Source organism: Pogoniulus pusillus, chromosome 43 (genome assembly GCF_015220805.1).
Source record: "Pogoniulus pusillus isolate bPogPus1 chromosome 43, bPogPus1.pri, whole genome shotgun sequence".
In the NCBI taxonomy this organism is placed as follows: domain Eukaryota; kingdom Metazoa; phylum Chordata; class Aves; order Piciformes; family Lybiidae; genus Pogoniulus; species Pogoniulus pusillus.
Window position 1 is genome coordinate 276,079 of NC_087306.1, and position 15,083 is coordinate 291,161.

At 62.6% G+C, this 15,083-nt stretch overlaps 2 protein-coding genes across 2 annotated transcripts; both read right to left on the minus strand.

The window, feature by feature from the left end:
• Positions 1-347: 347 nt before the first annotated feature.
• On the minus strand, positions 348-3,531 carry S100A11 (S100 calcium binding protein A11). The gene is made up of 3 exons (XM_064175868.1): positions 3,106-3,531; positions 1,242-1,379; positions 348-629 (listed from the first exon to the last, which is right to left on the minus strand). The coding sequence occupies exons 1-3, from the start codon at positions 3,106-3,108 to the stop codon at positions 477-479; spliced, it is 294 nt and encodes a 97-aa protein (XP_064031938.1). The 5' UTR covers positions 3,109-3,531; the 3' UTR covers positions 348-476.
• A 1,709-nt stretch (positions 3,532-5,240) lies between these two features.
• Positions 5,241-12,642, minus strand: LOC135192638 (trichohyalin-like). The gene is made up of 2 exons (XM_064175908.1): positions 12,505-12,642; positions 5,241-12,068 (listed from the first exon to the last, which is right to left on the minus strand). The coding sequence occupies exons 1-2, from the start codon at positions 12,640-12,642 to the stop codon at positions 5,241-5,243; spliced, it is 6,966 nt and encodes a 2,321-aa protein (XP_064031978.1).
• Between the last annotated feature and the right edge of the window lie 2,441 nt (positions 12,643-15,083).

The following is a 15,083-nucleotide window of genomic DNA, read 5'->3' on the forward strand; positions in this document are numbered from 1 at the left end:
GAGTCAGCAGAGCTTCCTCTTCTCACCTCCCCCCTCCCTCTTTGGCACCCTGAAGCCCCCAGGGGTGGGAGAGCTTTGAGGGCTGCCCAGGCAGCAGAGGCTGGGAGCCTGCAGCCATTCGTCCTGCCCCTGCTCGTGGCTGCTGCTGCCCCTGCTCACCTGCCCCTGCCTCTGCCTCCTGCACTTGGACCCTTTGGCCTTGTCCCACTTTGCCCCCGTGGGGGTCCAGAGGCTGAGGAGCCTGCAGAGGCTGCAGGGGTGAGGACAGAGAGGTCAGTGGAGGAGCAGAGGGCAAGGAGCAGCAGGTCCTGGGGCTGGCTCCCTGCTGCTGCAACCCAAACTGCTGCTGGGGCTGGAACCCTTCTTTATTTGACCATAAAAAGGGGGGGGGGAGGGGAAGTGCCCAGCCCAGGGGCACTGCTGCCAGCTGCTGCCAGGGGTGCTTGGAGGGGGCAGAGGAGCCCCAGCAGGCAGGCTTACTGGGTAGGGCTCCTGACCACCAGGGTGTTGTGGCAGGCCACAGCAATGCCCCCGATGAGGTTGAGGAACTCCTGGAAGTCCAACTGCCCATCGCTGTTCAGGTCCAGCTTCTTCATCATCCTGTCCACCACTGCTGGGTCCTTCTGGTTCTGCAGGGAGCCAAAGAGGTCAGGGGCAAAGAGGCTCTGCCCTGGGTGGAGGTTGCCTCACTGCTCCACCAGGGTGAGACCCACCCCAGCAGTGCCAGGGCAGTTTGGGAGCCCTCAGCACAGGCAGGGACCTGCTGGAGCAGGGCTGGGAGGGCTCTGCTGGGATGCCAGGCTGGGAGGATTGGGGGGGCACAGCCTGGAGAGGAGAAGGCTCCAGGGAGAGCTTCTGGAGAGCTTCCAGAGCTGGGCAGAGAGCTGGGGACAGAGTTTGGGGCAGGAGCTGTGGGGGCAGGAGCAGGGGGGAGGGTCTGGAAGTGCCAGAGGGAGGTTGGGAGTAGAGAGGAGGAGAAATTGGTGGTGCTGAGCGTGGGCAGAGCCTGGCACAGGCTGCCCAGAGAGGTGGGAGGTTGGCACCAGCCCCGGCAGGCTGTGTGGGGCTGTGAGCAGCTGCTCTGCTCGGGGCTGTCCCTGGGTGAGCTGCATGACTCTGGGGGGGCTGAGCCCATCGCAGCCCCCAGCCCAGGCTGCTGGCAGGGGGCACAGCCTCGAACCGCTGTCCCGAGGCTGAAGAGGGCAGGATGGGAGGCAGCTCTGGGGCTGGAGTTGGCTCACCTTGGTGAAAGCAGCCAGCTCCGAGTTCATGAAGGCCAAGAACTCCCTCTTGGACAGGGTGCAGCTGTCCCCCTCCCGCCCTGCGTAGCGCTGGAACACGGCCAGGAGGGACTCGATGCAGCGCTCGGTCTCGGTGGGCTGCAGGGGCAAGGGCAGGTCCCAGGGAGCTCTGCAGGCAGCTCTGGGGCTTGCAAGAGACCCTGGCCCTGGCTGACAGCTTTGGCCCTGGTTGCCCACCCTGGCCCTGGCTGGAGAGAGCCTGGCCCTGGCTGCAGCCCCTGCCCCTGCTCAGCCTGACAGTTGCTGGAGGAGGGTTGGGCTCTGGGGGCCTCCTGCCCTGGGACTCTCCTCTGCCCAACCTGTCGAGCTGCATTTTTCTCTGCCCCGAGTCTCTCCCCTGCCTTGGCAGAGCAGGGCTGGGTGCAGGCAGAGCAGGGCTGGGTGCAGGCAGGGACCCAAGAGGGCTGAGGAGTGGCTGATGGAAAATGCCCTGAGGAGATGTCAGCTCCCGTGGAGGAGTCTCCTGGGTTGTGCTGCAACCGCAGCAACCTGCTGCTTTGTTCCCTGCTTTCCTGGCAGGGGAAGTCCTTTCCCTCCCCCTCTTCCCTCCCCCTTTTCCCTCCTCCTCTTCCCTCCCCTTGCCCTGCCTGGACCGAGCAGAAACTCTGAGTCAGGAGAGAAAAATGCAGCTTTGGCTCCTCACAGCCAACTGGGCTGGCCCAGGGGGGAGGGAGCTGGGGGTGGCTGGGGGGCTCCTGCGGGACAGGGTTTAGTGGCCACGGTGGTCTCGGGTGGCCGCCTGGAGCCGATGATCTCAGAGGTCTTTCCCAACCCCTCCCCTTCGACGCTTCCTTCCCCTCCCCGCAGCTGGGAGGGCTCTGCCCCTCCCTGCCCAACCTCAGCATCCTGGGCCCTGCTGGCCACATCCTGCCCTGCCCGAGGCTCGCTGCAGCCTGCTTAGGTGGGAGAGGAGCTGAGCTGCTGCTGGTGCCGGGGGGGGCTCCTTGGCACCCCCTGCCCTGGTGCCGGGGAGGGTGGAATGGGCGAGGGCAGAGCTGCAGCCCTGAGCTGGGCTGGGGCTGGAAGGATGGAGGAGAGCAGAAATGGCACCCCCTGGTCCCCTGCTCCTGCAGGGAGCCTGTGCCCTCCTCTGGAGCTCTGCCCCCTCTGCCCGTGCCCAGGCCCCCTCCCCAGTGCAGCTTTAGCCCAGCCCTGAGCACCAGCTCCACTGCCTGTGCCACAGGGCAGCTCGGCAGCAGCTCTTGGGACAGAAGCTCCTCTGCCACTGCCCTCCTGCCCTCTCCCTGCCTCTTCTTGTTCCCCTCTCCCTGCCCCTCCTTCTCCCCTCTCCCTATCCCTCATTTTCCCCTCTCCCTGCCCCCTTCTTAGAATTACAGAACCATAGAATCAGTCAGGGCTGGAGGTGACCTCGAGGATCAGCCAGTTCCGTGGGCAGGGACACCCTACCCTAGAGCAGGCTGCCCAGAGCCTCACCCAGCCTGGCCTGAAACACCTCCGGGCATGGAGCCTCAACCACCTCCCAGGGCAACCCATTCCAGCCTCTCACCACTCTCCTGCTCAGCAACTTCCTCCTCACGGCCAGACTGAATCTCCTCACCTCCAGCTTTGCTCCATCCCCCCCGGTCCTGTCACTCCCTACTGTTCTCCTTCCCCTCTCCCTGCCTCCCTTCTTCTCCCCTCCACCTGCCCCCTCCTTTCTCCCCTCTCCCTGCCCCCTCCTTTCTTCTTTGTCCTTCCTTTCTCCCCTCTCTCTGTCCCTCCTTTCTCTCCTCTCCCCTCTCCCTCCTTTCTGCCCTCTCCCTGCCCCTTCTCCCCTCTCCTGCCCAGGCTGCAGCTCACTCACCATGGCTGGGTGCTGAGCGGGGCTGTGTCCCGGGCAGGGCCTGGCAGCGATGTGGCAGGGCAGGAGCTGGGCTGGTTGTGAGCCTCGCCGCAAAGCCACCGCCCTCGGAGCCAGCGCCCAGCCCTGACTCAGCCCCGGGGCTGCCCTGGGCCGGGCCAGCTCTAACGGCAGCTCAGGACCTGCCTGAGGTTCCCCAGCTCCGGGCAGCAGCTTCCTCGCCCCTCCTCTTCCAGCCTCTGCTCCCTTTCCCCTCCCTGGCTTCTCTGCTTGGCTGTTGGCAGTTTTGTTTTCTTCTCCTCCTGGGCTCTTCTCTTCCTTTGTGCCTCCATTTCTGCCGTAGCCTGGAGCAGAGGAGCCTGAGGGGAGACCTCCTGGCTCCCTGCAGCTCCCTCAGAGGAGGCTGGAGCCGGGTGGGGGTCGGGCTTGGGCTCGCCTCCCAGGGACCTCGCAAGAGGAAATCCCAGGGGAGGAGGAAGAGGGGGAGGAGGAGGAGGAGGAGGAAGAGGAGGAGGAGGAGGAGGAGGGGGTGGCCGCAGTGAGGAGTTGCAGGAGCATTCTTGCTGCTCCGTCTGTGTTTGCAGGCGAGGCTTTGGCTCTGGCTGCAGACAGCTCCATCTGTGCTGCCATATGTTTGTCACCGAGACCTGCCACTGCCACCCGCAGCGAGGGCACAGCGCTGAGAGCATCTCCCCTGCCCCGGGCGGAGCTTTCCAGTCCCCTCCGGCACCAGCACACAGAGAGGGGGCTGGGGGTGGCCGTGGCCTGGCTGGGGGAGGGAGGAGCCCTCGGGAGCTGTCCCCTGGGGCTGTGCTGGTCCTGAGAGGCTCCGGTGCCTGCTGGTCTGGCCCCGCCGGCAGCCGCCAGGCTCCGGTTGCCTTTCAGCGCAGGGCGCAGATGGTGCCAGAGTTGTCCTCTGCTGCCTTCTCGCAGCGCTGCAGCTCCATCTGCTGCCGAGGGAGCTCCGAGGGCCAGCGAAGGGAGCCGGAGCTGCATCTCTGCTCCCACGCACAGCACCGCAGCGCAGCCAGGCTGGCAGAGCCCCCCGGGAGCACCAAGCCCAACCTCTGACCCTGCTCTGCAGGATTCACCTCAGACCATAGGGAGGAACCTTAAAGCTCCTCCAGCTCCAGCCCCTGCCAGGGGCAGGGACACCTCCCCCCGCCCAGCTTGCTCAGGGCCTCATCCAGCCTGGCCCTGAGCACCTCCGGGGAGGGGGCAGCCAAATCTCCCTGGGCAACCTGTGCCAGGTTCTCTCCACCCTCGCCCTCATCTCCAGTCTCAGTCTGCTCTCCTCAGGCTTCATCTCTTCAGCCCCACCCCGCCAGTGGCAGCCCCCCCAGGGGCTGCGTGGGGATGAAGCAGGGCAGCAGTGGTGCAGGCAGCAGTGGTGCAGGCAGCAGTGGTGCAGGCAGCAGTGGTGCAGGCAGCAGGGATTTATTCTGATTCTTTCATGCAATACATCAGAAGAAGAGAGAGAAACGCAGAGCACCCCCCCCGCGGCCCCCCCCCCCCCCCACTTCCACCCACCCCCCAGCGCCCTGCAGGGACCTCGGCAAGACTCAAAGCCTCTGTGGGGTCTGCTCAGCTGTGAGGGGAGCTGGAAGGTGTCAGCCTGAGCTCTGCAGCTGCAAAGTGAAGCCTTTGGCTTTGCCGTTGGTTGGTTCCCCCCCCGGCCTTGAGGATTTTCAGCCCCCAGAAGGAGCAGGATGGAGCTGCAGGGTGGAGCTTTGAGTTCCTTTTGGTCTCAGAGCCGAGGAGCTGTGGGGGTGGTGAGCCGCAGGGGGGGGGATGAGAGGGACATCAAGGACAGAGCGACCCAAGGAAGAATCCAATTAGAGCTGCGAGGGGACTAAATACTGCGTGAAGGTGGCTGAGGCGTGGAGCAGGGAGGCAGAGCTGCAGACCCCGAGGCAGAGCCTCTCTGCCCACCTGGCTGCTGAGGATTTGGCACCCGGAGAACCCCGAACCCACTCGACATCGTCTCCCGGCATCGCATTGACCCTTTCCGTGCCGCGGCGACATCCTAAGGTGAAAGCAGAGAGCAGAGGTGATCCCAAGGTGGCATCCGAGGTGAAAGCAGAGCAGAAGTGATCCTCGAAGAGGCTCGGGGAAGCTCGGCCAGCTCCGGGGCCAGCTCAAGAAGCTTTGGCTGCGTCCTTGGCGGGGCGGCTCGGTGCCTCCTGCGGGAGCGGAGCGCCGGAGGGGCTCTGCTTGGTGCCCGGACGGGGCTGCTCCTGCCGCTCGACATCGCTCCCCGCCCGGGGGCTGCCGCTGCCGCTCTCCTGCCGTGCCTGGCTGCTTCTCTCGGCCAGAGGCAGCTCCGCACCCTCTCGGCCGCGGCTGGCCCCGTCCCTCCGCGCCGGCTGAGCTCGGCTCTCGTCGGCAGCTCTCCGGCCCTGCCCTCCGGCTTCCCGGGGCTCTGCAGCCCGGGGCGGAGGTGGGCAGCCCTTGGCCTCCCTATCCTCACGATCCTGGCAGCTGGATTCAGGCTCCCGCAGGCCCCTGGCAGCCTTTGATCCATCTCCCTGAGGCTGCTGCTGATTCTCCTCCGCGCTGGGCGCCTCGGGGCGCTGACTCTCTCTCCGCTCCTCCTTGGCCTTTGCCCGGCAAGGGGCACCCTTGGCAGCGCCCACCTCGGCAGCAGAAGCCCGGGGAGCCGCTTCCTTCACTCCTCTTTCTGTCCTTTCCTGCGGCTCCTGGAGATCCTCTGGGTTTTCCTGAGGGCTGGGAGCTGGGAGGTCCTCTGGCCGCAGGGCTCTGGGCTCTGGGGGGTTGTTGGCATCGCGGGAGGCTGCTGGTGGCTTGGCTGACACTTGGCACTTCTTGACGCAGAGAGGCTGCTCCGGGCCGTGGGGCTGGTGGCAGAAGATCTCATAGGTGGTGGCTTCAGGATCATTCACGTTCTGGATCACATGGACCAGGTAGGCAATGGTCTGAGGGTCGCAGGGCTGGGGCAGGACCTTCACCTCCGGCTGCACGCCAGGCTCGGCTGGGATGTAGCAGACCCTCAGGCCAGTGACTGGTGCCGGCTGCCCTGGCAGGGACAGGTCCCCGGTGTCCACATCCACGGTTTGGTAGAGGCTCCTCTCAAGTCTTCGTCTTTCATCCTCACAGCTGCTGTCGGCCTCAGGAGCTTCCTCCTCACTCGGCAGCCTGAGGCTCCTCTGTCTCCCTTCTGCTGAGGGCTCAGCGGCAGTGACCTCGGAGCCTTCACGCCGTGAATCAGCTACCTGACGGCGGAGGATAAGGTCAACCTCCTGCTCCTCCTCTATTACCTGGAGCCTGCTGCTCTCTCGGGACTCCTTCTGGCTGGTCCTGGCTCCTTGCTCTTCTCTTCCACTCCTCTCTCCTCTTTGGCTCTCATAGATCTCCAGCTCCCGTTCCCGATCAGTTCTCCTGTCCCGCACAGGCTCTGCCCTCTCTCGTTGCCTTCTGATCCTCCTCTCATCTTCCAGATCCCCACGGGCACTGCTCTGGTCCCTCCCTTCAACGACCTCCGTCCGTGGCTCCAGCTCCCGAGACTCTCGATGGATCCTCAGCTCAGCTTCTGCCTCTGCCCTCTCAGCCTCTCGACTCCTCTCGTACCTCCCTGTCTCTCGTTGTCTCCTTTCTCCATCTCTGCTCTCTCTCAGGCTGCTTCTGGCTCCTTGTTCTTCCCTTGTTCTTATCTCTCTGTTCCGGCGTTCATCAACCTCCAGGTCCAGCTCCCGGTCCTGATCGATTCTCCTCTCCCGCACAGGCTCTGCCCTCTCTCGTTGTCCTCTGATCCTCCTCTCATCTTCCAGATCCCCACGGGCACTGTCCCTGCTCCTTCTTTCCAGGACCTCCGTCCGTGGCTCCTGCTCCCGAGACTCTCGATAGATCCTCAGCTCAGCTTCTGCCTCTGCCCTCTCAGCCTCTCGACTCCTCTCGTACCTCTCTGTCTCACGTTGCCTTCTCTCTCCGTCTCTGCTCTCTCTGCTGTCTCGCTGCTCTTCCCTTATTCTTCTCCCTCTGCTCCGGAGTTCATCAGTCTCCAGGTCCAGCTCCCGTTCCCGATCGATTCTCCTCTCTCGCACAGGCTCTGCCCTCTCTCGTTGCCTTCTGATCCTCCTCTCATCTTCCAGATCTCCGCGGACATTGTCCCGGTCCCTCCCTTCAACAACCTCCGTTCGTGGCTCCAGCTCCCGAGACTCTCGATAGATCCTCAGCTCAGCTTCTGCCTCTCCCCTCTCAGCCTCTCGACTCCTTTCATAGCTCTCTGTCTCACGTTGCCTTCTCTCTCCGTCTCTGCTCTCTCTCAGGCTGCTTCTGGCTCCTCGTTCTTCTCTTTCTCTTCTCTCTCTGCTCTGGTGTTCATCAGCCTCCAGGTCCAGCTCCCGCTCCCGATCAGTTCTCCTCTCCCGCACAGGCTCTGCCCTCTCTCGTTGCCTTCTGATCCTCCTCTCATCTTCCAGATCCCCACGGGCACTGCTCTGGTCCCTCCCTTCAACAATCCTCGTCCGTGGCTCCAAATCCCGAGACTCTCGATAGATCCTCAGCTCAGCTTCTGCCTCTGCCCTCTCAGCCTCTCGACTCCTCTCGTACCTCTCTGTCTCACGTTGCCTTCTCTCTCCATCTCTGCTCTCTCTCAGGCTGCTTCTGGCTCCTTGCTCTTCTCTTTCTCTTCTCTCTCTGCTCTGGTGTTCATCAACCTCCAGGTCCAGCTCCCGCTCCCGATCAGTTCTCCTCTCCCGCACAGGCTCTGCCCTCTCTCGTTGCCTTCTGATCCTCCTCTCATCTTCCAGATCCCCACGGGCACTGCTCTGGTCCCTCCCTTCAACAATCCTCGTCCGTGGCTCCAGCTCCCGAGACTCTCGATAGATCCTCAGCTCAGCTTCTGCCTCTGCCCTCTCTGCCTCTCGACTCCTCTCGTACCTCCCTGTCTCTCGTTGTCTCCTTTCTCCATCTCTGCTCTCTCTCAGGCTGCTTCTGGCTCCTTGTTCTTCCCTTGTTCTTCTCTCTCTGTTCCGGCGTTCATCAACCTCCAGGTCCAGCTCCCGGTCCTGATCGATTCTCCTCTCCCGCACAGGCTCTGCCCTCTCTCGTTGTCCTCTGATCCTCCTCTCATCTTCCAGATCCCCACGGGCACTGTCCCTGCTCCTTCTTTCCAAGACCTCCGTCCGTGGCTCCTGCTCCCGAGACTCTCGATGGATCCTCAGCTCAGCTTCTGCCTCTGCCCTCTCAGCTTCTCGACTCCTCTCGTACCTCCCTGTCTCACGTTGCCTTCTCTCTCCATCTCTGCTCTCTCTGCTGTCTCGCTGCTCTTCCCTTATTCTTCTCCCTCTGCTCCGGAGTTCATCAGTCTCCAGGTCCAGCTCCCGTTCCCGATCGATTCTCCTCTCTCGCACAGGCTCTGCCCTCTCTCGTTGCCCTCTGATCCTCCTCTCATCTTCCAGATCTCCGCGGACATTGTCCCGGTCCCTCCCTTCAACAACCTCCGTTCGTGGCTCCAGCTCCCGAGACTCTCGATGGATCCTCAGCTCAGCTTCTGCCTCTGCCCTCTCAGCCTCTCGACTCCTCTCGTACCTCCCTGTCTCTCGTTGTCTCCTTTCTCCATCTCTGCTCTCTCTCAGGCTGCTTCTGGCTCCTCGTTCTTCTCTTTCTCTTCTCTCTCTGCTCTGGTGTTCATCAACCTCCAGGTCCAGCTCCCGTTCCCGATCAATTCTCCTATCCCGCACAGGCTCTGCCCTCTCTCGTTGCCCTCTGATCCTCCTCTCATCTTCCAGATCCCCACGGGCACTGCTCTGGTCCCTCCCTTCAACAATCCTCGTCCGTGGCTCCAGCTCCCGAGACTCTCGATAGATCCTCAGCTCAGCTTCTGCCTCTGCCCTCTCTGCCTCTCGACTCCTCTCGTACCTCCTTGTCTCACGTTGTCTCCTTTCTCCATCTCTGCTCTCTCTCAGGCTGCTTCTGGCTCCTTGTTCTTCCCTTGTTCTTCTCTCTCTGTTCCGGCGTTCATCAACCTCCAGGTCCAGCTCCCGGTCCTGATCGATTCTCCTCTCCCGCACAGGCTTTGCCCTCTCTCGTTGCCCTCTGATCCTCCTCTCATCTTCCAGATCCCCACGGGCACTGTCCCTGCTCCTTTCCAGGACCTCCGTCCGTGGCTCCAGCTCCCGAGACTCTCGATAGATCCTCAGCTCAGCTTCTGCCTCTGCCCTCTCAGCTTCTCGACTCCTCTCGTACCTCCCTGTCTCTCGTTGTCTCCTTTCTCCATCTCTGCTCTCTCTCAGGCTGCTTCTGGCTCCTCGTTCTTCTCTTTCTCTTCTCTCTCTGCTCTGGTGTTCATCAACCTCCAGGTCCAGCTCCCGTTCCCGATCAATTCTCCTGTCCCGCACAGGCTCTGCCCTCTCTCGTTGCCCTCTGATCCTCCTCTCATCTTCCAGATCCCCACGGGCACTGTCCCTGCTTCTTCTTTCCAAGACCTCCGTCCGTGGCTCCTGCTCCCGAGACTCTCGATGGATCCTCAGCTCAGCTTCTGCCTCTGCCCTCTCAGCCTCTCGACTCCTCTCGTACCTCCCTGTCTCACGTTGCCTTCTCTCTCCATCTCTGCTCTCTCTGCTGTCTCGCTGCTCTTCCCTTATTCTTCTCCCTCTGCTCCGGAGTTCATCAGTCTCCAGGTCCAGCTCCCGTTCCCGATCGATTCTCCTCTCTCGCACAGGCTCTGCCCTCTCTCGTTGCCCTCTGATCCTCCTCTCATCTTCCAGATCTCCGCGGACATTGTCCCGGTCCCTCCCTTCAACAACCTCCGTTCGTGGCTCCAGCTCCCGAGACTCTCGATAGATCCTCAGCTCAGCTTCTGCCTCTGCCCTCTCAGCCTCTCGACTCCTCTCGTACCTCCTTGTCTCACGTTGCCTTCTCTCTCCATCTCTGCTCTCTCTCAGGCTGCTTCTGCCTCCTTGCTCTTCCCTTCTTATTCTCTCTCTGTTCCGGCGTTCATCAACCTCCAGGTCCAGCTCCCGGTCCTGATCGATTCTCCTCTCTCGCACAGGCTCTGCCCTCTCTCGTTGTCCTCTGATCCTCCTCTCATCTTCCAGATCCCCACGGGCACTGTCCCTGCTCCTTCTTTCCAGGACCTCCGTCCGTGGCTCCAGCTCCCGAGACTCTCGATAGATCCCCAGCTCAGCTTCTGCCTCTGCCCTCTCAGCCTCTCGACTCCTTTCATAGCTCTCTGTCTCACGTTGCCTTCTCTCTCCGTCTCTGCTCTCTCTCAGGCTGCTTCTGGCTCCTCGTTCTTCTCTTTCTCTTCTCTCTCTGCTCTGGTGTTCATCAGCCTCCAGGTCCAGCTCCCGTTCCCGATCGATTCTCCTCTCCCGCACAGGCTCTGCCCTCTCTCGTTGCCCTCTGATCCTCCTCTCATCTTCCAGATCCCCACGGGCACTGCTCTGGTCCCTCCCTTCAACAATCTCCGTCCGTGGCTCCAGCTCCCGAGACTCTCGATGGATCCTCAGCTCAGCTTCTGCCTCTGCCCTCTCTGCCTCTCGACTCCTCTCGTACCTCTCTGTCTCACGTTGCCTTCTCTCTCCATCTCTGCTCTCTCTGCTGTCTCGCTGCTCTTCCCTTATTCTTCTCCCTCTGCTCCGGCGTTCATCAGTCTCCAGGTCCCGCTCCCGTTCCCGATCGATTCTCCTCTGTCGCACAGGCTCTGCCCTCTCTCGTTGCCCTCTGATCCTCCTCTCATCTTCCAGATCTCCGCGGACATTGTCCCGGTCCCTCCCTTCAACAACCTCCGTCCGTGACTCCAAATCCCGAGACTCTCGATAGATCCTCAGCTCAGCTTCTGCCTCTGCCCTCTCAGCCTCTCGACTCCTCTCGTACCTCCCTGTCTCTCGTTGTCTCCTTTCTCCATCTCTGCTCTCTCTCAGGCTGCTTCTGGCTCCTTGTTCTTCCCTTGTTCTTCTCTCTCTGCTCTGGCGTTCGTAGACCTCCAGGTCCAGCTCCCGTTCCCGATCGATTCTCCTCTCCCTCCTCATTCCAACATCTTCTTCTTCCCCTTCCTGATCCTCACGAGTTTCTCTCTCGCTTTCCTCATACCCAACCTCCTGTTGCTGGACCTCCTCCTGCTCCTGCACCTCTCTTTGTGGCTCACAGCTCTGCCGGCAGCTGCGGTCAAGCTCCAGCGGCTCCTGCAGCTGTGCCTGGTGTGGGCGCCTCCGGGCCAGGCTCTCCTGTGGCTGGGGGCTGCTGCCTTCAGCTGCTCTTTGTCCCGGCTCACGTAGCAGGTAGCAGCTTCTGTCCTCTCTGCGTGGCTGATTGAGCCTCCTTCTGTCTGCTTCCCCTGGCCACTGCCTGCTCTGATGCTGTGCTGGCCACGCTGGCTCCTGTGGCCCAAGGCCACTCCGCTGGTCCAGTGGCTGAGGCTCGCAGCTCCTCACGTCCTCCAGCTGCCCTGGACGAGGCCTCTCTTGATGTTGCCTCTCTTCTGCCTGCTCTCTGCAGCTGCTGTGCCCCCTGAGCTCTCCTTCCCCCCTGGCTGGCTCTGGTGGCCGACGTCTTCTCTGCTCCCCTGGCTCCTGGCTTCGCTGCTCTCGGAGCCGAGGGTTTGGCTCCCCCATCTCGGTGCTTCCTCTGCTGTCGTCTCTGCCTTGCTGGCTGCGTTGCTGCTGCTGGCCCCTCCTTGCCTGGAGCCGTTCAAGCTCGCTGAGCCTGGCGTCTGCTCGCAGCTCAGGCTCGCCCCTGGGATGGTTTCTCTCATGGCTTCCTTCTTCTTCCCCCTGGGGCTGCCGCCGGCTCCCTCTGCTCTTGGTCTCAGCTCCCGGGGGGGTCTTGCTGGTGGTCGCCAGCTTGGTTCTTTGCAGCAGGGTTGAGCCCCTGGGCAGGTAGCAGTAGCAGGCCCTGGCTGCCTTGAACACCAGGAGCAGGTACTCGGTGAAATCGATTTCCCCATCCCCATCCCACTCCAGGAACTGCAGGATCTTCTCAATGGTCTGAGGGTCGTGAGGCTTCTGCAGGGAGGAGACAGGGAAAGGAGGAGGAGAGGTCACCACCCCCCTGCTCCTCCCCAGGAGATGCAGTTCCTGCTCAGGTGGAACTTCCTGGGGTCCGGTTTGTGCCCCTTGCCCCTTGGCCTGGCCCTGAGCCCCTGAGCAGATGCCAGCCCCAGGCTCTTGTCCCCCTACACATTTAACTCTTGCTGAGCATTGAGCAGATGCCCTCTGGGGCTGCTCCTCTGCAGGCTCTAAGCCTCAGGGCTCTCAGCCTTTGCTTCCCCAGAGCTGCTCAGCACCTTCCCAGCCCCTGCTGGACTCTCTCCAGTAGCTCCCAGTCCCTCTGCAACTTCCTCCCCATCCCAGTCCCCTAAGGATCTCTCCCCAGTCCTGGAGGAGGAGTTGTGGTCCCTCTGCTCCAGCCTTGGCCCCGAGCCCTGGCAGCAGCACTCACAGCTATGACATCTGCAAACTCCTCCTCGATGAGCTCCTTCATCTTCCTCCTGCTGAGGCTGGAGCAGCTTCCACCTTCCCTTGCATGCCTGTAGAAGACACTGATGATGGTGGCAATGCTGTCCAAGAAGGCAGGCATCGTGCTGCAGACTGAAGCAAACCTGCAGGAGAAGGAGGTGAGCTCAGGGTGGGAGATTTGCCTCAGCAGGGGGACCTGGGGGCAGCAGGAGCCATGTGGTGTGCTGGCTCCTAGGCCACAGGCAGCTCTGCTGCCCCCGTGGCTGAGAAGGGCATGGAGCTGTTGGAGTGGGTGCAGAGGAGGCTGCCCAGAGGCTGGAGAACCTCCCCTGTGGGGGCAGGCTGGGGAGCTGGGGGTGTTCAGGCTGGAGAGGAGAAGGCTCCAGGGAGACCCCGAAGCAGCCATCCAGTACCTGGAGGGGCTCCAGGAGAGCTGGGGAGGGAGTTTGGACAAGGGCTGGGAGTGGCAGGACGAGGGGCAATGGCTTTGGGCTGGAGAGGGGAGACTGAGAGTGGAGAGGAGGAAGAAACCCTTCAGGGTGAGGGTGGGGGGAGACTGGCACAGGCTGCCCAGGGAGGTTGTGGCTGCCCCCACCCCGGAGATGCCCAAGGCCAGGCTGGATGAGGCCTTGAGCAAGCTGTGCTGGTGGGAGGTGCCCATGGCAGGGGAGTTGCAACTGGATGAGCTTTAAGGTCCCTTCCAACCCAACCCAACCCATCCCAACCCATCCCAACCCAACCCAGTCTCCTCAGCCATGGGAAGGCTCTCCTGCCCCATGGGGTTTTGGTGGCATGGGGAGTGTCCTGCAGCCTGCTGCTGACGTCCATGAGCCAGGCTGGGCTGGGGATGGCAGCGTGCCCGCGGCCACGGCTGGCAGGGAGCAGCTGCTGACTCAGGAGGTGCCCCAGGAAGTCCTCCTCAAGGGGCTCTGCCAGCTGCTGGCATGCCCAGGACCCACGCTGCTGCCTCAGGTGGGCACTGAGATGCACCAAGGTCTAGGAGGTGGGGCAGAGGATGTCTCAGAGCCCTGGCATGGCCTGAGACGAGAGCAGGCTGGGCCAGAGAGAGGTGGAGTGGTCAGGGGGGGTAAAACAAGCTCAGGGCTGCTGCTGCTGTGACCAGGGAGAGAGCAAAAGAGCTGCTGGAGCTGTGCTGCAGCACCAGTTCATGGAGTCAGAACCTCAGGATGGTTTGGGCTGGAAAGGACCTTAAAGGTCATCTAATGCCAGGGACAGCCCCGAGCAGAGCTCACAGCCCCACACAACCTGCCCTGGGCTGGTGCCAGCCAGGGGCCAGCTCCCACCTCTGGGCAGCCTGGGACAGGCTCTGCCCACCCTCAGCACCACTAATTTCTCCTCCTCTCCACTCCCAACCTCCCTCTGGCACTTCCAGACATCCTCTCTGGTGCTGCCACCACAGCTCCTGCTCCAGACTCTGCCCTCAGCTTCCTTCTCAGCACTGGAAGCTCTCTGGGAGCTCTCCCTGGAGCCTTCTCCTCTCCAGGCTGAACATTCCCAACCCTCCCAGCCTGGCATCCCAGCAGAGCCCTTCCAGCCCTGCTGTGGCCTCTTCTGGCCCCGCTCCAGCAGGTCCCTGCCTGTGCTCTGCTCTCCAGAGCTGTCCTCAGCACCCAGCAAAGAGCTCTGGGCTGGGTCCCAGCTGCTCCCTGCCCCTCACCGGGAGCTGCTCGGCAGAGGGAAGGCTTCTGCTGGAGCTCTGCACCTGGAAACCTCAAAAGCCACCTCCTTGTTTCCTTCCTGCTCAGAGGATCCCCAAGCCTGCTATCAGGGCTGGGATCTTGGGGTGCAGCTGGGGAAGCTGTGCCCAGGCTGCCTCGGTAACGTGCGCCCAGGCACGGACCCAGCTGCAGCTGCAGAGCAGCACATCTGGCCAGCTGTGCCCGAGGGGCCCTGGGCTCTGCTGCTGGGGCAGGAGGCAAAATGTTCCCCCAGCCTCTTGGTTCTGGCTGGCAGCTGCCTGCAGGCCAAAGGGAAGGACAAATCCTGTCTCCAGCTGCTGGAGAGAAGCTTCCTCCACACACAGAGCCCTGCCCTGGGCTGGCTTGGAGGAACCTCTTAGGGTCACCCACTCCAGCCCCCTGCAGCCAGCAGGGACAGCCCCAGCCAGAGCAGCTGCTCACAGCCCCACACAGCCTGCCCTGGGCTGGTGCCAGCCAGGGGCAAGCTCCCACCTCTCTGGGCAGCCTGTGCCAGGCTCTGCCCACCCTCAGCACCACCAATTTCTCCTCCTCTCCACTCCCAACCTCCCTCTGGCACTTCCAGACCCTGCCCCCTGCTCCTGCCACCACAGCTCCTGCCCCAAACTCTGTCCCCAGCTCTCTGCCCAGCACTGGAAGCTCTCCAGAAGCTCTCCCTGGAGCCTTCTCTTCTCCAGGCTGAACATCTCCAACTCTGCCTCAGCTCCAAACCATTCCCCTGGGCCTGGCTCAGACCCCCTCACGCAAAGTCTCTCTGCAGCCTTCCTGTAGGACCCTTTCAGGCAGTGCAGGCAGCTCCCAGGCCCCCCTGGAGCCTTCTCTTCTCCCTGCTGCCCGACCCCAG

Excerpts from the sequence above, each read along its gene's own strand:
- S100A11 (XM_064175868.1), bottom strand. Across the intron at positions 630-1,241 it reads AGCTGGCTGCTTTCACCAAG|AACCAGAAGGACCCAGCAGT; the intron begins GTGAGCCAACTC and ends GGCTCCCTGCAG.
- LOC135192638 (XM_064175908.1), bottom strand. The coding sequence starts at position 12,642 with ATGCCTGCCTTCTTGGACAGCATTGCCACCATCATCAGTGTCTTCTAC. Across the intron at positions 12,069-12,504 it reads AGTTTGCAGATGTCATAGCT|AAGCCTCACGACCCTCAGAC; the intron begins GTGAGTGCTGCT and ends TCCTCCCTGCAG.